At 37.9% G+C, this 26,375-nt stretch overlaps 1 protein-coding gene across 2 annotated transcripts in view; it reads right to left on the bottom strand.

The window, feature by feature from the left end:
* The window catches only part of Cpq (carboxypeptidase Q), a 360,271-nt gene that overhangs the window by 238,351 nt on the left and 95,545 nt on the right, over positions 1-26,375 (bottom strand). For both annotated transcript variants that reach the window (XM_003479901.5, XM_063257593.1), the window contains exon 3: positions 12,877-13,084. In XM_003479901.5, the coding sequence (XP_003479949.1) occupies positions 12,877-13,084 (208 nt within the window). The remainder of the gene's footprint in view (positions 1-12,876; positions 13,085-26,375) is intronic.

Genomic DNA, 26,375 nt, shown 5'->3' with positions numbered 1-26,375 from the left:
TTGCAGTGCTCTGAAGGCTACACTCGACCTGCTGGTTTTAGCCGTTGGCTGGTTTGCATTGAGTGAGGACAGAAGGCCTTGGCTCTTCATCACCTGGACCCCTCTACAGGGCTGCTTGACTAGCCTCACAGCATGGCAATTGGCTTCTCCCACAGCAAGTGATCCAAGAGGAAGATCAAGAGGAAGCCACACTGCTGGAATATCCTAATCTGGGCTGTCTCTCTGCTGCTACTTTGTGCATCACAAGTCACTAAGTAGATCCTATAAGTACGTGATGGAAATTCAGCCATCTTTCAAAATGACATAAAAAAATTATGGACATATTTTAAAACTATCAATATTGCTCTTCCTGCATCATTATGTCATAATTATCTACTGAATTTTTTTTGCTTTCTAGTTGTGTTCTGGTTTTGTTTTTAGTTCTGGGCATCCTTAAAGTATTTATTTTATGCAATCTAGGCAGTGACCACAGCAAGTTATAGAGAAATCACATACTTGTTGCAAGTTACTTACCACCTCTGAATCTCACTTTCTCATCTTTAGAGTGGTAATTATAGCAGTCAGACTTGTTTTCAGGATTAAGAGAGGATAACACAGGTGAGAGGACAGTGTAACCTAGAAAGTGTCATATGCACCAATTATTGCTGGGTCAGCAAAAACATAAGAGTCTGAATTCCAAAACTTACTAACTACTCTTCTCCCAGGCCCCAGGCCCTGACTCCTTTGTCTTCTCTATTTTCTACTCCAGAATATTTGCCAAACTTTCAATAGTGCCCTGCACACAGTAGATGTTCAACAAACATTTGCTATTGACATTGATGGTTGTTGTCCTGGTTTCTCGTTATTTTGAATAAAAGAGGAAATTCTTTAGGCAGCAGTATTTACAAGCTAGAAAAAAGAAGGGATTAAGAAGTACAGGATGATGAATTGTTAAGAATACACATTCCAGGATGAGACAGACTTAAAATTAAATCCCAGCTCTGCCACTGTGATGTTTTGAAAACTTTGTGATCCCTCTAAGCATTGATTTCTGCACTGTTACGTTGGGGGTAAGGGCATTACTCACTTGACAAGATTGCTTTGATTCACTGAAGGAAAGAATATACGAGAAGATTTAATGTATGCCTGTTACATAGTAAGTGCTCAATGAATGTATATTACCCTTCATTTTGTGACTATGATTATTTTCAGAGGTCCCATTCTTGACAAGGAAGCAGTGTTCAAACCTATGAAAGATTGTACTCTATTATTTGCAAGTTCCATTCCTGCGTACTAAGATAACTTGAGTCCAGAAAAGACTTATCTCCCAGGTTTGTCTTGCCTACCTGGGTGGCTATCTACCTAAAACAGCCTGTCTGGCTGGAGCTATTTCCATTTGCTGTCTTTATGAGCCCAGGGGCATGCATACTTATGAGTACATTTCAGAAATTTGAAAAATAAACAATGAACCATCTCATGCTTACCACACATGTATTTTTCCTCCCATGATTTAGGTTGGCTGGTTCTAAGCCATTAAAAGTTTATAATAAGAAAGAAAAAAATGAATTTGGCAGCTTAAAACTCTGCAACCCCACTCCTCAAAACTTTCCAGTTCAAGGTTAAGACATGCACCAATATTCCAACCAATACGCTCATGAAAGATTTAATAATTACTTTTGCTTATGAAAGTTTAAACAGCTGCTTAAGTTAGTAAAACGGCTCTCACTCAGGCAAAATAACCTGTTATACCCACCAGGAAAGCTTTACAAATCATCAGACTACATATTCAGATGAAAGGCAAAACTGCATTGCTGTGAAGCCTCTAGTTATTCAACTATGCGTGGAGTCAGTTTGCCCACCAAGTCAATCAGGCTTCGTTTATTCCTTTGACAAAGGTCTTGAGAGCATCATTGTTAAAGCACTTTCCAAAGGGACTGTTGAGCTTGTCAATAATAAATTTTAAAGACACATATACATGAAGTAGGCCATGCCTTTTCCTCTAGGTTATTTTGCAGTACAACTCCATGAGAATAAGGTTCATTATCAAACAGATTTAGAAGTTGTCATGGTTTATGTCTGTGTCCCGCAGGCCTCATGAGTTTGCATTGTGTTATTTGTGCATTTGCATTGTCTAGTGCTTGGATTGATGGTGTCAGTGCTCCGCCCACATAGGGGTGGAGCCAGGATGTGATGTAATGGCAGGAAGAAGGTGTGTCTTGCTCTTTGCTGGTTCCCGCTTGCTGTTTGCAGCCACCATGAACTGCGGCCCAGCCATGCCTGCCTGCCTTGGAGCCAACTGAGTGCGGACTGAAACCTCCAAAAACCATAAGAAATAAACCTTTCCTTTCCCCAGTTTGGGCTTCAGGTATTTTGTCTCAGCGACGAAGTAAAAAATATCTAAGACAGAAGTTACGAGACATCACATCACATTCGTGAAAAAAATAATGATGTTGTTCTTCCAACTTTCATAGGTACTGGTTCCTCACTTGGAATATACTCTATCCAATCCCAGCCTATACCCAGTAGTATGACTACCTTTAACTCATGCTGAAGGAACGAAATGACTCTGCTCAGAAGGCCACCCTAGGCCTCCTTGACCACGACAGCTGCCACTGAAACGATCATCACACCACCGTGTGTTGTCTCGTGGCACCTTGTACTGCGGCTGCGTGTTTAATGCAACCCCAAATGCTGTGAGCACAACTGGACACACATAACACACAGTTGGAGCGCAATAAATTCCCGCAGAATTAATGAACAAATCCTCTCAACTGTACTTCTCTCCCTTCTTTCTCTCTTGTATCTAAATCTCAACAGCTCCTGACAATTTTATTTCCTAAACATTTTGTAAATCCCTCTTCTCTACTCCAGCACTACTTCCACTGTATTTCAGTTCAAAGCTGATTTCTTCTGGATAAATTTCAGCCTTTAAGTATTCAAACATACAAGGCATGACTGAGAAATAGGAGCAATGTTCAAACAAACATATCCCATCCTTATTCCTGCCCTTTGCTGAAATCATTCGGGAAATCTCTCTTCAGTGCCTGTAGTGGCACTGCCATGGCTGCCTCAGTGTCCTGAACTGGTTCAAAACATCGACCTTTTTTCACTGTGGAGTTGAGCCAGCAATTTCATAGTGCTGGGTCCGGTGAGTAAGGTGGATGAGGACCACATAATGTCTTAACGAGCCTGCCTCTCCATTGGGTGGCACTCAGCAACAACATGCACCCTACTTTTTCATCACACCCCAGAAAGACACTTACAAATGAGACAGCTGCCTGAGAAAGTGGCAAGAACAATAGGATAAGTGTGTTTAAAACAGGAGTATTTTGAGAGGAATTAACAATACTTTTCGCTGTAATAATTTTTTATTTGAACATTCACCTTTTAATATGTTGATCACCCTTTATGCAGTGTCCAGAAAGAAGTAAAATACAAATCCATTGCTAAAACCCTTCAGGACTCTCTAGCACCTGAGCACAAAGCCATAGCTCTTCAAAGGTCACTTAGCCACCTGTGATCTGTTCCTTCTGAGATGCCTCTGCTACTTCTCAACTCCTTGTTTTTGTGTAAGATCTCTCCACACTGGCAAAATCTAAACCTTCAAAAAGGTAAAGTAACCTACCAATCAAATATAAGAGGTAGGATTTGAATTCTACAGACTATTCTTTATAAACACAGAGCTAACACTTCCCACTCAGTACTACTACTATGACTAATGCCTGATATGAAACACACAATAGATGTATGCCAAATTAATAAATAACTGGGGAAAATAATAACTCCAAACATAACCTACCCAGTGGACCTCATGCTTCTGTCCTACTGTTTCTCAAGCTATATTTCATACTTACTCTATGAAAAAATGCTCTGGGATCAAACGTTGGAGAGGCACTGCAAAGCTACCTCTTTAAGATTTGTAATGCACATCAGCATATGACGCTTACGTAGTGACATAAAAGGAGTCAGTTTAGCTTCATTAAACAGGAAAGTTGCTAACTTTATTTGAATACAAAAGTAAAAGCAAAAAATACAAACCCAACAACACCTCTATTTCCTGAAATAATGGAAATGTCTGTTCTAACACCTTGCCTTGTTACCCTTTAACAGTAAACAGATGGCACCATCCACTGATTGTAAAATATACATCCAAGAATTTTTTGAATAATGGAATTGTTGGGCAGGAAATCAGCTTTGAGCATCTTAGACAATAGCTTTCATTCTGTAACTGAAGCAGCAAGCATCCCAAGGTCACTCAGCTTAATAGTGGCAGAAATAAAACCAGAAACAAAGCCTCATTACCCTGACCCAGTCTTTCTTGGATTACTGTATATCACTGATTCTCAACATGGGGTGGCTTTTGTCCCAGGGGACATCTGACAGTGTCTACAGGTATAGTTGATAGTCTACAGCTCAGAAGTCAGAAAGTGCAGTTGAAATGGGGGCGATACCAGTGGGCATGGGCCAGGGATGCTCTTAGACATACAAAAATGCCCAAGACAGCTTCACAATAAAGAGTGATCTGACCCAAGGAGTCATGCAGAGAAATCCTGATTCACACTAAAAAAAGAGAAGTTATAAAATAGGGACTTTCATTTTGATGTTTCCCACTTACTTTCATCATGCTGCATTATATTTGAAATAATCCTGACACAGGAAACTGAAATTTTTCTTCAAATCCAGGAAAATAACTGTTAGAGGAAAAAGACATATAAAAAACAATTTCCCTCATCAAGGCTTTATCAAAGTTGATGTAGACACTGTCAACTCTCCCTCAGAAAAAAATTCAAAACACTTTTCTAGAAAATCCTCAGAAGAATTCCTGAATATATTAACATTTTTAAAATATTGCATTTCCTAAGCAAATCTCAGAATAAGACCAAGGAAATCACTGGGGATCAAAAGAAATGAGCCAGCCCAAGAGTCAGCCTTAGAGACTCTTCTGTTAGTGAGACAGCCTCCCCAACCAGGTGCGATAAGACCCTAATTTAAGATTAGTTTGCCCACTAGCAAGGGAAGTTGAGACACAATTCTCTCTCTGGTGTTATCTGTTCATCTGTTTATTTGTCAAAGTGGAAAATTGTGGAAACATCGTAAACTAAGCCTGGAATAGGACTGAGGACTAATGTCAAAGCAAAGTCCCTCCTGCACTTGGCACTACACAGGCAATGACCATGAGGCAGCCCCTCTTAACACAAAACCATTCTCTCTCTCTCTCTCTCTCTCTCTCTCTCTCTCTCTCTCTCTCTCTCTCTCTCTCTCACACACACACACACACACACATATATTCATCAGTTTCTTCACTGGGTTGATGTATGTGATTATGTAAGATGTCATCACTGACTGTATTAACTTGGTTGAAGGGTACACTTTAACTCTCTGCACCATTTTTGTCATTTCTCATGAATCTAACATTTTTTAAAAGAATGTAAATGCAAATGATGTGAGTAGTAGATCTATGCTGGCTTTTCCTTAGCTTCCTGATAAGCAGATGCACCTGATCACCTGATTGGGGAGAGTGAAGGATATGAACAGGAGCATGGGAAAGAGGACACCATAGTCATTAGCACTACAGAAAGGATGCATCCAAGAGCCTCTTCCACTGTGACAAGGAGTCAAAAGGGAGGAATCAAAGGAGGACTTGCTACAGGGAAGATGAGTGGAAGGAAAAACCAAGCACAGGTAAGTTTCCCAAGTGAAACTTCAGTGTAAAGTCTCCAAGGACCAGTCTAGAGGAGAACTCTGTGCCTAAGAAAGAGAAGTCAGGAGAAAGGCACAGAAGAAGGACACACTCTCTCCTGTATAATGATGCTTGGTAAGGGGGGCGCTAGCTGTATTCTGAGTCAACCTATATGCCTTAGATTCAGACACAATTCAACTAAGGTGACCCAGAAATAACGGACTCTTTTAGGGTTAGGAAGAAATGGGTTTCAGGAGACCTGGAGTCCTGCTCCATATGTGCCCCTATCACATATGAGTGTATCTCCCTGGAAAAGCAACCTCTGGGCTCAGTTTTCACACCTGAAAGTTGTGGAGTGGCTACCAGGATTCTTACTCTCTGTTTCTGCCTTCAAGAGTATTTTAAGTGTTAGGACAACCTCTATAAATGTAATAAAAAATAAAACCTATTCATGAGTGGTGACAAGTTTCCCATGAAATTATAGTGCTAGTTTAGTGTCATGGACTATCAGATTGGAAGGTAAAATCTCACATTGTCACTCTAATTCATCCTCAGCAACAGGTGGTCCTTAGAGCTACCATGGCTCCACAGTGGGGGCCTTGAATGTGCCCTAAAGGCCCGTTTGTTAGAGGCCTGGTTCTGGTGGTACTGTTAGGAGAGTGGTGGCACCTTTAGGAGATGGAGCTCAGTAAGAAGGTTTTAAGTCACAAGGCTGAGCCTTTGAAGAATGTTGTGGGTTACTTGTATCTTCCTTCTTTCTCTTTTACTTCCTGACCATCAGGTAAGCAGTTTGCTCTGCAATAGTCTCCCCTCCCTGCCATCAACAAGACCCATTGCAACCCAAAGCAGTGAGTCTTTCCAATCTTGGACTACAACCTCCACAATAAACCTTTTCTCTTTATGAATTCATTATCTCGGTTATTTCATTACAGTGAGGGAAAGCTAACAGTTTTCCAAGGATAAATGTATGGGACAAAGCAGTTCAGAGGCTGACATCTGAGGTTGCAGAGAACTCTGCTTGCTAACATAATGCACTCCCCCAAAGTGTCTAAGAGCTGCAAAACCCAGTAACATGCCCGATCACAGAGAAGCCAATGTCTCATGAAGTCGGGATGGAGACAAAATTCTGGGCTTAGAGCAGCCAAGTCATGCCATAGTGAGTTCTTTGGAAAGAGAGTAGGATTTATATGTATGATATCCCCATTGTGCTATTTTCACACATTGAACTCAATATAAGTTATTTACAATATTGCCATTTTAAAAATTTCTGTGATAATCCATCTCAGACTTATGGCTACATTATGCAATAGGGTTCTGAAATGTACTACTACTCCATCGATCATATATATATATATATATATATTCTTTCCCAGAGCTGAAATTTCCTATATTTTATCCATGGTTTGGGGGCTAAGATAGAAGGCTTCTTCACATAAATAAGACTGCTTTTTATATTAAGGTTTGCACATCCTCAGTGAGGCACTGGGCTGGGTATTATCTCTGAGAAGTCTCTGTCAGCTACCACCTGCCTCTGCACCCACAGATCCAACCTGCAGGCAGGAGAATGGGAATTGCAACAAACCTGTTCTGTGTTAAGACGATTTCCAAAGCAGCTAATTTCCTCACACACGTCTCACCATCATTCTTCTGTGTACTATGAAGCGCAGGGTTGCACAGATATGTTAGGACAAGTTGGTCAGCCTCAACTTACAAAACCAATGCTTAGATCACTGTCAGCACTACTAATAAATAAAAATAAAAGTGAATGATCTTAGAAAGTTAGCTAGAGATTAGAGGAACTGAACTCTTTCCCGGTCTTATGAAAGAATAGTCCTTTGTTGGCTCGAAGTCTCCAGCACACATTTCCTTTCCCTCTTTCTGTGTCCCTATTTTCCACTCAGTTATGACAGCACAGGACTTCCTTGTACTAAACTGCCCTCCTCTGATGCTGCTAAACTCTCCTGCCTTTAGGTCTCTTTCCTGCGTCTCCTGCTCAGCTCTGCTCACACGCTCAGCTCTGCTATCTTCTTCCTAACCTTTATCTGTTAGGCAAGAAGGGAAGGGGAGCTAAGAGCAAGAACACATTATGTTGAGATCTGTTTTAAAATAAACTTGAGCACCACTGCAAAGAACAAGAGTACAAGGGAGACCAGAATAAGAAAAACTCAAGAGGGACATGGTGAAACCCTAAATTAAGGCACTAACACCATTTTCAGGCAAGATGGGAACAAATTTTTTAAAATATTCTAAAATCAAACTGAATAATATGTGAGGTTGACTGTAGTAAGTGACAAACGGTAGGGATCAAAAAATAGCTTGGTACTTTGTAAGTGTGCATATCTATTGCGAGGTAGATGGGATTCATTTAACAGATATGAAAAACTACAGCAGGGAATGAAATATGAAGGAGTCACTGTGTTCAGGTTTGGAAATGCTGAGCTACGTTCAGAAGTGTTGATTAATATGCCAATGAACAATTGGTATTCTAAAATAACAGAAAAGTCTTTGTATGTAAAAAAGGTCAGCAATAAGAATATCCTCCAATCACATCCTTCTTTATTTACTCTCTTCATTTTAGTAAAACAAAATGTGTTTTGAAAGCCCACTATAGGCCAAATCTATGGGTAGGCATTAGAGAAAAGCAGTAAGATAGTGTGTTGACTCTCAGGGCATTCATAAGGGGCATTGGGTGCTGAGCAGGGGAGAGAGCTACCAGAAGAAGCTTCCTGGAAGAGATGGTATTTACTGAGGATGCGAGGATACGATGGGCAGTCCTGCCTCAGGCTGATTACCAAACCATCACCTGCAGAGGGACTGCATGCCTGTCACTTATGTTCACAGTCTGTGTATTCCCTGTGGTTTCAGGCCAGCTCTAGGGTGTATTTCTCCCAAAATACAATCATACACTTAACTTTACTCTGCTCATTTATATCTCTGGAAGTAATGTGACTGCTTTGTGGGAGAAATTATTATAATCTTCTACCTTTTGCATCTTGGTAACAGGATATTTACAAGCAACTTTTGAGATAATACATAGTTCTATAACAGAGGTAAAAGCCTAATACTGAGTTCTGAGATCTCTCTGGAATTATCCACCCACCTACCTGGAAAAGTACAAATTCCAGGGTACCCAGAGAATGAAGTATTTTGAGTCCAGAGTATTTAAAATTCAGACTAATGCAGCAACTTGACTCCTAGGTATTTATCAAAGAGAAAAGGAAACATGTCTACAAAACGACCAAGACAAGAATATTCACAAAATGTTATTTATAATAGAAACTGGAGACCACCACATGTTCACTAGCTGCTGAACAGAAAAACAGATAATAGTATGTTGATACAATTAAATATTACCTAATGATATAAAAGGAGAAACAACTGATTCAGCAGCATGGATAAATCTCAAAGGCATTGTGCTGAGTATAAGGAGGCAGGCATGAAACTCCACTGATATACGATTCTGGGACCTTTAATCCTACTATGTTGACTTCAGCAGACTAAGAAACACCGGGGAAATTAGTGAAGCACACTCCTGAGTGTGAGGCTTTCAGATCTACGTCAGGCCCTCACCCCTTCGTGCTGGCACTGTTTTCTTGCTATTTGCCTGCTGCCAAGAACTGGGCAGTTTTGCTCCACCACACCTTCCCATCACACTGTTCCTGCCTAAGAACCAGCCAAACGTGAACTGAGTCCCCTGAAACCATGAGCCAAATTAAACTGCTTCTCCTTTAAGTTGAGTATTAGGTATCATGTCTCAGTGACAAGAAAACTAATATAGTATACTTATATATGAAATTCTAGAAAAGATAAAACTGAAGTCCTAGAGAGATCAGTGGCTGCCAGCCCAGAGATGAGCTGTAAGGGATCCAATGTAAGCTTTGGGGTGATGGAAACATTCTCTACCATGATTGTAGTAGAGCTTATAATAGTGTACACATTTTAAAATTTAATTGAATTACCTGCTAAAATTGGTGGTTTACATTATATAAATTATTCCTCAGTAAAACATTTTTATTGAAAAACAAGTGAGCCTTTGTCAAGGAACAGGCTCAAGTTCTACCACCTGGAAGATGTTAGTGGCCTTCAGGAAGCTCTCAGAATCAGTTTTGCCTCAGCTTTCCGGCTCTCAATAACATCTCTGCATAAACGCTTTGGTCTCAGATGCTTTATACTCCCTGGCTGTTTCAGACTAAGGAGCCTAATAATGAGCATTCAACCTGTAATGTACCTGCCACCCATCCAAGGGCTAGAATTCATCTGTTTCCCCCAAACAACTGATGATAAATAAACCTGAACCCTTAACACTAAGACTAGTAACCTGAAGATGGCAAAACCATCTTGGATTTACTGACTGGAGAAAAATGTCAGTAGGGATTACACTCGATAGAGTCTGATGATACAGTACCTACAATATTGCTGTTTTGCAATTATCAGTTTCTCAAAGAGTCAAGAGGTTGTGCTTATTTTTTTGCTCACCATTTGAAACCATCATTTCTCTATGATTTTCTGACTCCCTATGGCCTATTGAAATTTGGCTTCTCCATTATCTCTGTGGCCACAGACCACAGTATGATTGATAATGCCTGGCGACTTAGGAAGAGAGGAAAGTGAATCTTTACTGCAGCACAAGAGGACTGTATCAAGAGCAGCACAGAAGACTTCTCTGTCACCAAACATTGTTCACTTTCTTATTCCATCCCATCGATGCCATCAAACAAAACACAAGTGTGGACTTTCTGAAGAACTGTATTCTTAAGCTCTATTTTCAGAATTTCAATTATTACTAATAAAGAAGACCATTAATAAAAAGTTGTCAAATAAAATAAAGAATCACCGAACATCTGTATTAGGCTACTTGGTGTACACACATCACATCCTCATGACAATTCTGTTACATACGCCATTGCTTTCTTTGTGAATAAGTTCTCAGAAATTAAGTAACTTCGTTATTTAGTATTTAGCTAGACTAGAGAATGAGTCGGTCTCTAAGATTACTTTTAAAACAAAATGTAGAAACTATATATTAATTGTGGATTAAAGCTTAGTTTCATATTGAGAGCCCATTTACTAGCACTGTGGACCCAGGCAAGGGTCTATCTAGTTTACTATCTAGTTCAGTTCCCCTGCCTAGAAGAAAATAGACCCTACTTCACTGAGTTTTGAAAGGATTAAACAAGATAATTCACACAATCAGTACAGTAATAGCTTTCTGTATGATCTTAAAATTCTAAGCTGGCTTCAATTAGAAGAAACACATTAGATCTGCCACTGCCTGTTGGGCACCACCACCCGAAAGACCTTTCCTATGCGCACCCAGTGTGGGTAGAGAGAGCCAGAAGATTGGCCTCTGCCTGCCGGGTACTGCCAGTGATGGCCCTTTCCTATGGGTGCACAGTGCGGGCAGAGAGAGCCGGCAGATCTGCTTCTGCCTGCTGGGCATCACCAAAGGAAGGCTCTTTCCTACAGGTGCCCAGTGCCGGCAAAGAGAATCAGCCGATCTGCCTCCGCCTGCAGGGAGCTTCCACGGGAAGGCTCCTTCCTGCAGGAGACCAGCAGGAGCAGGGACACACAGCCCCATAAGCTCTGTGCACCTATAGGCCACCATTCGAGGTCCTTACTTCCTTCGGGCAGCCATCACCCAATAGAGGAATCAGACAAATACACCCGTGTGTCTGCCACCATCGTGGGAGTCCCAGTACAGACACACAGGCTGAGAGAAGCAGTTCCACTACCACGCACCCCTGGCCATCAGGGAAGCCCTGATGTAGCTGCATAGGTCTGGAGAAGCCTGCCCCATACCCTGCTACGTCCCTGGGAATCTAGGGGTACAGGAACCCAGGTATCTATCCCATTCCTCTACACCATGGAAGGGCTGACAAGGTGAAAAGTTCATGAGACACCCCCCAACCGGCTTGTTGGGAGGAACACAGTTAACTGGAATGGAAAGGAAATTCATAGACTGAAAATCAAAAGAGAAAAAATCAATTGTTCCAAGTGACAGGAGACCAGAAAAAAAGCAAGAGCAAGCTTCCCAGAATGGATAAGAAAGATATGGCATGTTCATGCAGTGGAAAGCTACCCAGCTATAAAGCAGAGTAACCTCAAGACTCCTGTAGGTAAATGGATGCAAGTGGAGATCATGTTCACGGGTGAAACAGTTCGAACTCATATGTGTGAACCCTTGCATAAGAAACAGAAGGAGTTAATAGGATCCAAAAGCAAAATACTTATCGTAGGAGTGATGGGGAGGAAACACCTGGAAGGGAAAAGTGATAACTACTGTTAATTTCTTATTATCTTGTCTTGAACTCTTGCATTGTTTTCACAATGTTGTTAGGTCTGGCTTTGTTCTGTCTTGTTTTGTTAGATTTTACTCTGTCTGATGATAGGGGCAGCTATTTTGAGTATAATGGGATATATTATGGTAATGTTGCTTTCCTATTATATTGCTCTGAAGTCTTATAATGCTTTCATTCATTTGTTTAATTGGTTTTATTCTGTTTTGTTTGATTTTATTATGTGTGATGGTATGAACAGCTATTTTGAAGAAAATAAGACATCATGGTAGCCATTGCTGATTTCCAATCATCTTGAAGTCCTACCACGCTTTTGTTCTTCAGTTTTGATTGGTTCTATCCTGTTGTGTTTTATTTGATTTTATTATTTGTGATGGTATGGACATCTTTTTTGAGGAAAATGAGATATTAGAGTAGCCACTGCTCATTTCCTGTTATCTGGTTTTGAAGTCCTATAATGCTTTCATTCTTCTGAATGGTTTTATACTGTTTTGTTATGTTTGCTATTATTGTATGTGAATGCATGGTCAACTATTTCAAAAAGAGACATTATGGTAGGCACTGTTGATGAGCTGTTGTCTTACTGTAAAGTGCTGTGTTGCTTGCATTGCTCTGTTCTGATTTGCTTTGTTCTGTTCTGTTTTGTTTTGCTTTATTCTCTTTAAAATTAAAAATTAAAAAATAAAAAAAGGAGAAACGCATCAGTGTAAATATCACGATCAATAGGCCAAAGGTTGAATTTTCACACCATGTATTCCACTTTGGCCTTCAATTAGTTCTGACCCTTTTAGTGTAGAACAACTTTTAATGGGGAAAATATATGTAAACCGTCAAGCTTTACTGAAGCCATCAGGATCATCTCCTTCCCAAATTATATACAAAGATTACATGACCATAACAGCTCACCCCTCTTCCACTCACCTGCTCTGGGTACTTGCTCCCAACGATCTCTGCTACAGTGTTGTAAGAATCTGTACCTGGGTAATTCTTCGCTTCCATTTTCAGCTGAATGACAATTTTGTTACCACGAGAAGCCATTCTTGATAGCATTTCTGCATCCTCCACTGTAATACAGGCTGTTGGGATCTTGGGCACACCATCCTGGTATTGCTGCATGCCTGTGTGAGGACTTGAAAAAGAAGCCACCAGGTTACCTTGACAGTGAAATGGACCGAAAGACCTTGTACATAGATAATTCAGTAACCTTTGAATAAGGGGAATAGGAACAGTGGCAGTATTGGTTTGCTTTTGATGTAAACACAATTTTTATTTTTGATAAAAGTGATTTAGAAAGTTTTATTTAATAATAATCTAATTGAAAATGTTAACATGAGCTTTTTAAAATAATTTGGAGGATCCTTTGGAGTTGAGAATTAACACAAACTCTAGAGAATATTAACAGTGCTTTCACATCCAAGAGATGAACATGTATACAAGGAGACCAGGAGTTCAAATGGGACCACCAAGATGCAGACCAGAAGATCCACTTGCTTGAATGAAACCCAACCCAGTTGCTCTCAGCCTTGCAGTGACTGGCCAGCGGTGGGCCTTCCCTCTTCCCATCCAAACACAGAGATCCAAATATACAATCCCGTGTTGGTAGCAGAACACTGCACAGGAAAACAGTATAATGATGTCTGGGGAAATATTTGTGTTACTATAAAGAAAGTGTTGAATAAACTCAGATTTCTGATTTTATTGCCACAATAAAAAGACAGCTACTATAATTATGGCACTCAAGGAAAAAATTATTCCAACTGGTAGAACTTTTCCTACTAATTTTTAAAATGCTGAGATCCAATAGTTGAAGTTCATGTTAATGCACTGTTATTCAAGCTCTGTATCTGCTAATGAAGTTTATAGAAATAGTTTTCTAAAGCTGCTTGTTCAAATGAGAGATGAATGAGTTCTGAAGATCACCACCAGTGCAGACTGGAAGATCCATGTGCCTGAAAGGAAACCATCCTAGATCCTCTCAGCTCTGCGGTGACTAACTAGTCTTTCCCCCAGGAACAGTCCCAGCTTCCCCTCTTCTGTCAAAACAGAAGATAAAAGCCTCCCTTTTAAAAATCTGTTTTTCTTTTCCTATTTCTATATTTGTTTCAGGTTGTCTCACATTTTCAGGACAGTCCTTTTCTTCTCTCTAGCCACAACACATTTCTCTCCTACAGATCACAGCATGGGCTTCAGTCCCATAGAAGTGACCCCAGTTTGCATATGCACAAACACAGTGCTCCAGTTTGATCCATAATTGCATCCGTGGTGTGACTGCATTGTGCTGACTGCAGTTCAGGAAACCATTTCGTTAGAGAAATGACAAAGCAACATGTGTGCAAACATTTGCTTCAGGAACATTACCTAAATTCAAATCTGGATTATGCCACTTATTAATACTTGGCCCACAGCAAGTTATCCACTTATTTTTCTAGTAATTTCTTCTATAAAAGGAAGTAATAATAATAACACCTAATTCTTGGAATTATTTTTCAGATTCAATTAATTTAAGTGAGTAAATAACATACTGGAAAACACTAATAATTCTATAAATGTTAAACATTTTATTAACTTCCTTATTACATTATCCCTGCAGAAACTGCCTAATCTTAAGTCATTACTACCATTTGAGTATGGTCTCTATAGACATTTCAGAGCATATCCCACTGAATCATAAAAGAGAGGCAAATGACTTATAAACCCAGACATTGGAGTACTAAGATCTGAATCTGCTTCTTGGCTCTGGAATGTAAGTACACTCTAACTTCTGGCTGAGGCTCTGGAGACACATAACTTAGGTCAAATCTTAGTTTCAGCATTCTCCAGCTGCATAGCATCCAAGAAACCTCAGATTACCTCTGTGTTTTTCAGTGTACTCATTAATAAAAAGGAGAATAATATTAGTATTAGCTTCATAATATTGCTCCAAGGAATAATAGATAGTATATGCAAAGGATTTAAGACAGTACTTGGCACATAAAGCACATAATTACTTAGTAAATATTAGTTGTTATTTCTTCAGTGTTAATTTTTCCCACTGAGTTGGTAGAATGATTAATGAATTTGAAAATTACCTTGCAACATGTAGAAAGACAATCTAAATATTTGTTATTCATATTATGTTACGTGATGTCTGGGATTCAACAAAATCTCCTTGTTCTCAGAGTCTCTTACTCAAGAGAACGTCAGTATAACACTTCTTATTAGGCCCTTTTAAATATGTTTCTAGACAAGTTCGCACAAATAAGTTACAGGTAAAAGTTTGGAAAGTGAGGACAGCCAGGCGTGCACCCAGGGCTACCCTTGGGAAATGATACTAAAAGGAATCTTTTAACTGTGGATCTGGATTCAAAATACAAAAGCCTTTGAATTTCCTTAACTTCAGTAGTAGAACATCCATCATTGTTTAGTAAGCGAAAGCAAAATGAAGACTCAATGCATTTGTTTAGAATCCTGTACTTTCACTGTAGTGAAATTGTCCTAGAAGGACCAATCAGCATAAGCACCACCTTTCTACTCCACATTTACTAGCTCCATCTGCAATTTAATTAGCAGTAGCAAAGGGTAAACTACAAAGGAAGCCACAAAAATCAATGTAAGAACATTTAAAGTTTAATATCAATGTTTCATAAACTCTGCAGAAAACATTAGTAGAAAGTAAAGCTAGAAATCAATAATTTCTTGAATACAAATGCAGAAAATCCTCCAAAAAATTCAGCAAACTAAATCCAGCAATACACAAGCAGAATTATACACTATAACTAAACAGGACCTATCCCAGGAATTCAAGGTTAGCTTAATGTCTAAAAATTAATCACTATTACCAAAACAATAACAAGCAAAAAACACACGATCATCTCAAGAGATGATTTGACAAAAACTTAAAGTCCTTTTATGATGAAAGCACTAATCAAACTAATGAAGGGGACTTCCTCAAATGATAAAACATTTCTACAAAAACTCATAGCTAACAATGATCTTCACGTTAAAAATCAGAAAGCTTTTATTCTGATATTAGAAATAAGACAAGGATGCCTGCTTTCCTCATTCCTGTTCTACATTGTGCAAGGGATTAAAACAAGGAAAAGAAAGAAAAAAACTCCAGCTAAAAGAAAGAAAGAAAGCTACCTGTTTTCACAGATGACATGATCTTGTGTTTAGAAAATCCTTAGTAATCTACCAAAAAATTAGCCTAGTTAACAAGTTCAGCACGGTTCAAAAACACAAAATCAATATACAGAAATCAATTGTATAATACTATATTAATCAGATTTATATTACTTTAAGGAATATGTGAGGCAGCTAACTTTATAAAGAGAAAACAGTTATTTAGGCCACAGTGTCAGAGATTTGAGCACATAGTACCTAAATTTGCTCAGTTCTGATGAAAACTTCATGCTAAAAGGCAGATAGAGGAGTCAGTATGGAAACAATAAATGATTACGTCTTGAACCAGGAACAGAGAGAAGGGGAGGGGTCGGGCTTGTTCCTTTTATATTGACCTTCTCAAACCACCAAAGGATCACATAACAATGTCTCATGCCTCAAATGATCTAAGGCTTTGCACTAGCACCCACACCTTTGAAGTTCACCACCTGCCAGGTGCCCGCCCACCCTAGGAACCAAGTTCTTACCTGTGAACGTTTGTGGGGATACAAACCATGTGCAAACCAGAGCAAGTGGCAGTGACTCAGTATATTACAACAGCCTTACAACAGAACAAGCTATCGGAAAATTTAGTTAACAAATCCATGTAAGCAACACAAATGATAAAATGCTACAGATAAATTTAACAGCAGCACTTCCAGAGCTATACACGGGGGGCTGAAAAATACAGTTGAAGTAAATTAAAGATCTAAATAAATGGGAAGATCTCTGATGTTTATAGGTTGGAAGACATGTTATTAGGTTGGCAGTATTCTCTAAATTGATCTATTGATTCAATGCAATCTCTATCAAAATTCCAGGTTCTTTTTTGAAAAGAAATTGACAAGCTGATTGTCAAATTCATACGGAAAAGCAAAGAACTCAGAATAACTAACAGAAACTGGAAAAAAGTATAACAAACATGGAGAACTCCCACTTCCAAATTTCAGAATTTATTACAAATATACAGTAACCAAGACAGTGTGGTACTGGTATAAGAATAGATACATAAATAAACAATAGAATTAAGAGCCCACAAATAAAGTTTTTTTAAGGATAGTCAATTATTTTTCAACAAAATGCCTAGATAATCCAATGAGTATAGAACAAATGATGGTGGGCAACCCAGATATCTCTGTGCTAAAGAATAAAGTCACAACCCTACATCACACCATGTGCAAATTTAATTTAGAATTAAGCAGACCTACGTATACTAGCCAAAAGTATAAAAATTCATGGCTTCAGGTATAGAAACTGTTTCTTAGATACAGTATCAAATCATAAGCAACAGAAGAAAAAGTATGCACACTGAAAAATGAAATTGTTAAAAGTTTGGTGTTTCAAAGAAAACCATCAAAAAGTGAAAAAAAAAAACTGTACTCAGAATTGGAGAAATATTTGAAAATCATATAGCTGATAAAGCAAGTTAACCAACAGGCTCAGCAAGATTGCAGGATATAAGATCAATATACCGAAGTCAGTTGGACAGTATCTAAAAGAGATAAAGAGTTTTTAACATCTCAATAATAAAAAGAAAATCAAACTTAAAAATGAGTAAAGAATTTAAGTAGACATTTCTCCAAAGGAGATAAACAGGCAAGGTATAAGCACATGCAAAGATGCTACACATCATTAGCCATAAGGGAAAAGGACACTGAAACCACAGTGAGATGCTGCTTCACATTCACAGGAATGGCTGTGAGGAAAAAGACAAAAAGAAAGTATCAGGATGTGGAGCGGTCTCAGCCTGTATACACTGCAGGTGAGAATGTAAAATGGTTTAATTACTTAGGCAAACAATTTGACAATTCCTTAAAAAGCTGAACATATATGCATCATATGACCGAGCAATTCTATAACTTAGTATATATTCAAAAGAAATGAAAATACATAGCAGTACAAAATTTAGACATAAATATTTATAGCAATATTTTTCATAATAGTCAAACATGGAAACAATTCTAATATCTATCAACTGATAAACAGTTAAACAAAATGCCTTATAGCCATCCTTGGGAATATTAGCAATAAAAAATGATGTTCTGGTATATATTCCAACATAGATGAACCTTGAAAACACAATCTTAAGTGAAAGAAGCCATGCACAAACAACACATGCTGTAAAATCCCCTTTAAATGAAATGTCCAGAGCAGAAAAATCTGCAGAGATAGAAAATAAATTTTAGGTTTTCTAGGGCCTATGGGGAAGGGAGAGATGGTGAGGAAATGTTAATGGGCATGAGATTTCTTTGGGGGAAGACGAAATGTTCTAAAATTAGTAATGACAGTTGCACAACTCTGAGAATATATTAAAAAGCACAGAATTGTGCAAGAGGCCAGTTTTACAATATATGACATATCTTGAATGAACTTCTATTATAAAAATCAAAATCAGAGTCTTAAGGTTTCAGATTTTCAGTGAGAGAATTCTGGTATCTTTTGCACTCAAAAATCATGTTTTCATGGATCTGTTAATGAGATGTACAAAAACAGAGCCTGATTCTGTCCACTATGCAAGATAGCACACCCCAAACCTAAAGTGAACGTGTGGGGGAGATGAAACTTTAAGTCTTAAATCAGTTTCTCAAATTCCATTAATTTTGTCTTGTATCTTATAAAAGGTGAAATAACTTAAAGGCAGTAGAATATTTTTCTTTTATCTACAAAAAATACATATGCTAGTTAAATAAAATTGAAATTTCCCACTTGATTACCATGCATCAATCAAACTCCTTTATTGCCAGTCACTTCTGACTAGTGCTTTATAAAAGATACCAGGCACTTGATGTTTCCAAGTATTTTTAAATTTGAAAAGCTTAAATCAATCCTTGAAAGTAGGTGTCATCTGAAATGTTAAATATTCAATAAGAGGACAATTGTATATCTCTATAAGAAACATACAGGTTTTTTTCAGGGATATATAAAACAAAAATTATTCACAACACTACAAAGCCTTCAAATATTTTCTGTAAACAGAATCTATAGGTGGGAATGGCTGTGAAAACTGCGAGCTTCTGAGGCTGAAGTCCTTTGTTTCTTGAATTTTTTCTTTTTCTTTTTAACTTCTTTATTTGAAACACTGAAGAAGCACTTACTCCACTTATTAGAGAGCCTTGTTTGACTTAAAAATCGGTCAGAAAGTAACTTTTAGAAAATTACAATTGACTATTAATTTCTTGTAGATATAACACCTCAAAAGTAAATCTGTCTCAAGCTTTCAGTAATCATTAACAACAGTAAGAGTAAATTTATCTCAGACTTTTATACTGTCATAAGCAACACAAAAGCAAAAAAGCCTCACATATAACATGATTTCACAAAGGGGAAACACTAAAATTTTTTCAACTCCCACAAATAAAAACAAAGAAAGGAAGAACACAAACCTACTCAAAAGACAGGAGGTGAGATCTCATTTCATCCCTGACTTCTACAGTTCAGTTGAAATAGAAAACAAGCAAGAAAAAGTCAAAGTCGTGGCTTCTGTTGCATGTGGCTGACAGGCTCCACTGAACAAAACGCAAGTGACACATTAATATCCTAGGCTCTCTTACAGACCTCTGTTGAAGATTGTTACAATCACACTGTCAGAGAGATGTAGCTTCTTCCAAGATAAAGGAAGGCATCCAGAAATCTCAGAGCACCAGAAACAAAGAGGATCATCAGGATACAAAGGGGAATAGAACTGATTTTTTTGAGCATCATAGCAAATAAGAAAAACTTCCAGCTTTTTTTCTCTAAAAACAGAAGACTCAAAGACATGAAGAGGTAAATGCCTGCAAGACAAACCTAAAAGAAGATTTTAAATAGCTAAAATCCTATGCTTAATATTTTTCCAATGAGAAGGTATTACATAAATATGTTTTAGTTTGTAACCCAAACTAAACATTGAAAAATACCTTAGATTCCGTGTCATCTGTTGTATTTTTATTTTGCTCTATATTATGTGTGAAGAAACACTAGGGCTGTGTTTTCAATGTTTGTATCACAGAATACTATACATAAGGAATTTTATAAGGCAGAGAAGGTTCATGGTTAAATCAAACCTTAAAATATTTGGTGTTATTTCCCACTTTGGGGAAATGATGAGCCTAACACAGGCCTGGAGAAGGAAGACAGCAGAAAAGCATGTTTCGCAAAGCATTTCCCAAACTTAGTTGACTGCAGACCCCTTTCCACATAAGACTTTTATCATTTCACAGATTCACCTGAGAAATACATTTTGAGAAACACTGATTTACTCTCTTTCAAGGAGGACCAAGACAAGAAAGCATGCTGTGACATTCCAACACAGCTTGTTAGAATATAACAACAGTGTTTCCCAACCACACCATGTAGAGATGGCTCTACTGGCTCCCAGTGCCAGAAAATAAGTTGCAAACCTATGTGGCATATAAAGTCCATTGCAGTGTGGCCTTGATCCGTTTCTTCCCTCTGGGTCTGCCACTCCCCACATGAACCTTGGTATATTCCCTGAAACTAACTTCCTACAACTCTCAGAGGATGCCTTGCCCTTTACCAGTGCAGAATCTCAGCACACCTCTCTACCACTGTCTGAATTGTTCCCTGCCTGGGACAACACCTGGACATTTACCTTCAAGAGTCAACTAAATGGCCCTTCCTCTGTAAAGTTTTCTGCAAATAATCTGAGTAGAGTTGGGGATTTATTTCTCTGTACATCCCCGCATGCACCTCTACACCTCTGTCTATAGACCTCACCACATTATATCGTGAGGATGTGTTTAAACAGGACACACTGAATATGAGTTTCTCAAAAGTCAAAGCTGAACTGTATGTACTGTAAACATGTACTAATAGAAAAAAGAAAAAAGTCAAAGCCATGTGTAATTCTTCTTTGCACAGCAAGAATCTGTAGGTTTTGCCATATTTTAAACATTTATAGCTTATACTATATCTTTGTGTCCAAGACTACATACATTTGATAATAAAATCTGTTCAAAGAATAAGCAATACAGAATGTTTATATAAAATACCACTGCCTTATTGGACTTTAAATACACCAAAATATGTAATTAATAAATAGAATATGGACTCCACATACAATTTATTGTAAGAAAACCTACAAAAAACTATAAACATATCAATAAAATTGCAAATCTTTAAAAGATGTAAAATATAAGCAAATCAAATATATGACTTGAAATAAACCTTTTTCCAAAATAAGATGCAATTTTAAAAAGATTTAAAAATAGTATATTAACACAATAGCACATGTCAAAAGAATGTGACATATCTAGTGACTTAAAACTTCCTGTACAAATATTTTGAAGAATTTACTAAAACTATGCCCAGATTTTCTTGATCACAGGCTGTGACAAGTAACTGCAGTGTGATGCATCCAACACCATTCCCAAACTCTCTCCTTCTTCCTCCACAAAGCGTCTAAATAGCAACAGGCCCATTCTTCCAGCTTTCTTTGCAAGTAGAAGTTGGGTGCATGATGTGGTTCTGACAGAAAATGGAGGCAGAAGTATCCAGGAAACATTGTTTCCCAAAGATAAAAGCAAAGAGTGAGAGACAAAAGTTCTTCCACCTTTCTTCCCCTCCAGTTTCTTCTCAGGTTAGGACAAGTATGGAAGCATGAAGAAGCAATAGCTGTCTTGTAGGGTGAAGGCATGGATAAAGACACAGAAGAGCTCAAGACACTCACAGCACTGTTTATCAGACATGATTTACCAGTAAGCATGGTAAAGTAAACCCTGATTTCTCTAAGCCCCTGTGATGGTTAATTTTACGTGGCACCTTGACAGAGCTACAAAGTACTCAGACAACTAGGCAAACACTGTGCTTGGTGTGTCGGTGAAGGTGTTCTGTTGATTCCCATTTGAATCAGTAGGCTGAGTAAAGCGGTTTGCTCTGCTCAGAGTGGGTTGGTCTCATCAACTGGTCTCATCAATACATTCCCAATATTAAATGGGTGGAACAGAAAGGCCCTGATGGAGCAGGGACACCAGTTTTCTCTCGCCTTCGGACTGGAACTCATGATATTATTTCTACTGGTTCTCGGCCCTCCACACTCAGATGGGAACCATAATATCAGCTCTCCTGGATCTCCAGCTTGCACTGCAGATCTTGGGATCTGCCAACCCCCATGATTAAGTGAGATGATTCCTTAAAATGATACAGTCTCTCTCTTTCTCTGTCTCTGACTGTCATTTTGCCTATGGATCTCTCAATCTCTGTCTCTTTATCTCTCTCACTCTCTTTCCACACCACACAGTACACACACACACACACACACACACACACACACACACACACACATATTGGTTCTGTTTCTCTGGAGAACTCTCATACAGCCATCATTAGTCAAATTATCTTTTATCTGCAGCCAAATACATTCCCAATATTAAAGTTACTATTATTAAACCTTTTCTTTTATAAATATTATGAATCCAAATTATAATTACTGTTAGAAGCCATAACATACCTAAATTAAAATAAAAGCCAATCTTGTGCAAACTGTGGGAAAACTGTATCTACAGCTCATGCTACTGCCACTGTAAATTAGTTTGATCTTTCTAGAGTTAAATCTCGCAATATGCAGCAAAATCTATTTTTAAAAATTTTAACTTTGTTCTGGTTGTTTTGCTTTAGAGAAGAAATTCCTTGGCAATATAAAAAAGAAATCATATGTACTGAGATGTTTGCTGAGTGTATAAATGTTTCCACAACACATCAAGAGGAAATCAGAGGAACTTCAGAAGACATAGCAGCAAAACGGGAGACTTAGGGCATGTAAATGTCCAAAAGCAGTATGTGAAACCATAGAGATGAAATAGTACTAGGTAAAAAAAAGAAGAACCGAACACAGTATGCACATGATAAAGGTCAAACATGAATTTATAGTGATGTCCACTAAGCTAACGTTCCCTTGGTTCTTTGAAAAATTTCAGTTATCCTGTTAAACTGTAATCAAGTCAACCACAGCATTACCAGTAAACAGAATTAAATTCTTAAAACTATGAGTCACAGCAGCAAAAAACCTGGAAGCAAAGCCTGAAGCTACCACAGTAGCAATTTGAATACTTACAATTCAAACTCAGAGACATCTGAGCACCTGTGCCAAATTAATAGAAAAATATCAATGTTTTTTCTTCCACTGTCAGTTACTGAATATACTTGCAGCTGAATCCTTCTGCAGTGCCAGCCAGGCAACATACGATCCAGGCAGAATTGAAATGCTAATATTTCCCTGCTGCCAATCACATTCATGTGCAAAGAATCTTCCTATACATCTGGGAATGTTTTAACTGTTTATTCACATTTGTGTACATCTTATTACCTTCAAAGGTAACAGATACATATTTCAGTCTTCTAATCCTTACGAAAGTCATATATGAGACCTCTGTCCCACGTGATGATACAGAAATGCAATAATTAATTCGGAAAAGATGGTTAGTACAGGTAAAACCTCTGTACTTTGTAACTTCAAAGGAGGAAACAATATACAAACAGCATCTGGGCATCATTATCAGTATATTTGCTTAGATGACATATTTGACTTAAAATTTTCCTCCCTCTGGCTTTTTTAAATACAGTGTCTTCCTATGTTGTCCAGGCTGCCTTCCAACTGAAGGCCTCAAGCAATCCTCCTGCCTCAGACTCCCAAGTAGCTAAAACTGTGGTTTTGTGCCAATATGCCAGCTCAGTTTCATACTACATTTTAGTGTGTTACCACCTGTTTTCTCTTACTAGTTTTAGCCATCATGGAAAAGTTTTGACCCCACAAACTTAAGGACAAGTAACAAGGAAGGAGTTGTTCCATTGACCCCCAAAGCATTCCATCAAAACCACAAGACACTACGAAGAGATGTTAGGCTTCCTAACAGTCTATGGAGCAGTCTAAATCCATCAGTGACAATAATAGCTGGCATTTAGCCCACGCTATGTGCCTGCGCTGATCTGTCTTTTACATGCTTTAATTCTCTCACAAGTATTGCAATCATACAGAACAAGGACTTGAATTACTCCTATTTCAAAAAACTGAACTACAAGTAGGCTAAGCCATACTCACACAGCTAGAATTTGACAAAGCCTTAACTGTACCCTTGCAATCCGGTTCCAGGCATCTCTTAACTTGGTCGAATCTTATCCTAGTACTGCTATCATTCTAATGGTGAGAATAATAATGATGACAATCAGGGTGACGACAATTGCTAATAGCAATACAAATAATTACTATCTACTTTTTGTTTGTGACACAGACTGAGCTGAACAATTTCATATATTATTTAATCTTCACATTAATTCTGAGACAGGTACCAAAATTTTCATTTCTGAAGTGAACTGACAAATATAGAATACCTTACCAGGTCAAGCGTTCTGAATAAGAAATAGTGAAGTTTGAGATCACACTTCTACTCTTTCAAGATTCAGGAGAATCCGTTCAGGCCCCACGATATTTGTGAATCTTTCCTTTCCAATAGGCTGATTGAAAGAAACAATATACTGTAATGTGGAGTACTTGCAAGGGTGCTGACATGAGATATGGTTCATAAATGGTGGCTATCACCATCACTGCTCATGCAATGCACAGTTTTATATTGAAATACCACATAGCATTGTATTTATTTACAAGTTTTATACCCATTTATATACCTTTATTCTTCCAAACTATTAGATCCATGAGAACTAAGATGCTATTTTCTCTTGTTTTTGTGTCTCCACTGTCTCTAGCACAATTTCTGATCCATATTATGCCTGCCAAAAACATTTGTTCAGTTTTCTAACCTGTGACCTATGAACAGCAACTTTCTTTTAGCATAACGTCATATTTGAACTTCACTTTCAGCTTTTCTCCAGGCAAATCTAGCATTCCCTGATCATGTATTAATGTCAGAATAACATGGTGGGTTTGCTAAAACAGACTGTGGATCCAACCTCTAGAATTTTTGATACAGTAGAAACCAAAAAACTTTCATTTCAAACCAATTCCAAAGTGATGGTAAGGCTCTTGGTCTAGAGTATTAGAGAGTTTAAGCCTTCAGCAGAAGAAAGGGTTTGTTCAAAGATAAGGCCTCATCCATGGGAAAAAAGGACTCACAGTAGACATCCATTTCTCCCGTTGTTCACAAATATACTTCGGTATACTGCATGTGTGCAACACTAATGGAAGTCTCATCTTTTTTTTTTTTTTTTTTTTTTTTTATCGGTACCAGGGATCGAACTCACTACTGCCTGCTTGCAAGGCAGGCGTGTATGCCGCTGAGCTAAATCCCCAGCCCCGAAACTGTTCTCAAGAAACTGACATGTGTTTAATTCCAAGTGTGACTCTCAAGGTAAAGACTACTCACACTCACATAACACAGGGTGTGCTATCCTTCCGGAGCCAGCACCACAGAACGCTCCACCATTACTGCAGTTATGGTCCATTGCTCTAGACATTTTAGGAATTTTCCTTTGAAATTGGATTCAGACCATTCGGCAGCTTTCCAAATGGCCTAAATGAAGGCAAAATTTGGTGCTTTAAAAATAGAATTGATGTTTGGACAGAGCCAAATACGATGAATGAATGATATGGGACTAAGCCAAGATAAGCTATAAAATAATGAGACTGGTTTTTAATTTGTGACTCATCAGTGGATTCTAAGGACAATTTCAAATGGCAAACATTAGAAAGGGTTATTTACATTACTGGCATCTATATTAGGATATGCATTTATACTTAGACATTATTTACACAGCAATCCTGATTAGGTGTACATTTGTTAAAAAAGACTTTAAAAATTATTTTTATTTAAGACTTTAAAAATTATTTATCCCAACAGTATTTCAAAAAATTACAACAAACTAAAAACTCAAGAATGAGGAAATTGTGGGATAAATTATGGTGTTCAATTTCAATGGAATACTTTACAGTCATTAAAATGTTAATTATGAAGCCAAGAATACAATACAAAAATTTTTGATATAAAGCACACGCCAAGTTGGATTTAAACTATGGTTAGCCGTATGAAATTTTGTACACAATGAACAGAAGAAATAGAGGGTAACAGAAATAACATTTAGATAACAGAAGAAGTAACAGAATGCTTTTTCTTTTGAACTTGACAGGAAAGACTATACAAAAGATGGTTAAAGTATTAACAGATAACTCTTTAGCTCCCAAAAGCCATATTCTGCAGAATATTTAATGCTATAAGAAAAAAGTTTAAGACATATTTCAAAATTTTGCACATATTTGTACCTCAATTTTGTAAATATATAAATTTATATAGCAAAATGACATGATACCAAATAAAAATGGCTTTATCTGGGTG

The sequence above is a fragment of the Cavia porcellus genome, unplaced genomic scaffold (assembly GCF_034190915.1).
Source record: "Cavia porcellus strain 051 isolate PalLab524CR breed Dunkin Hartley unplaced genomic scaffold, mCavPor4.1 scaffold_10, whole genome shotgun sequence".
Classification (NCBI taxonomy): domain Eukaryota; kingdom Metazoa; phylum Chordata; class Mammalia; order Rodentia; family Caviidae; genus Cavia; species Cavia porcellus.
Note: the sequence above shows the minus strand (reverse complement) of the source record. Positions and strands in the feature narration are given on the sequence as shown.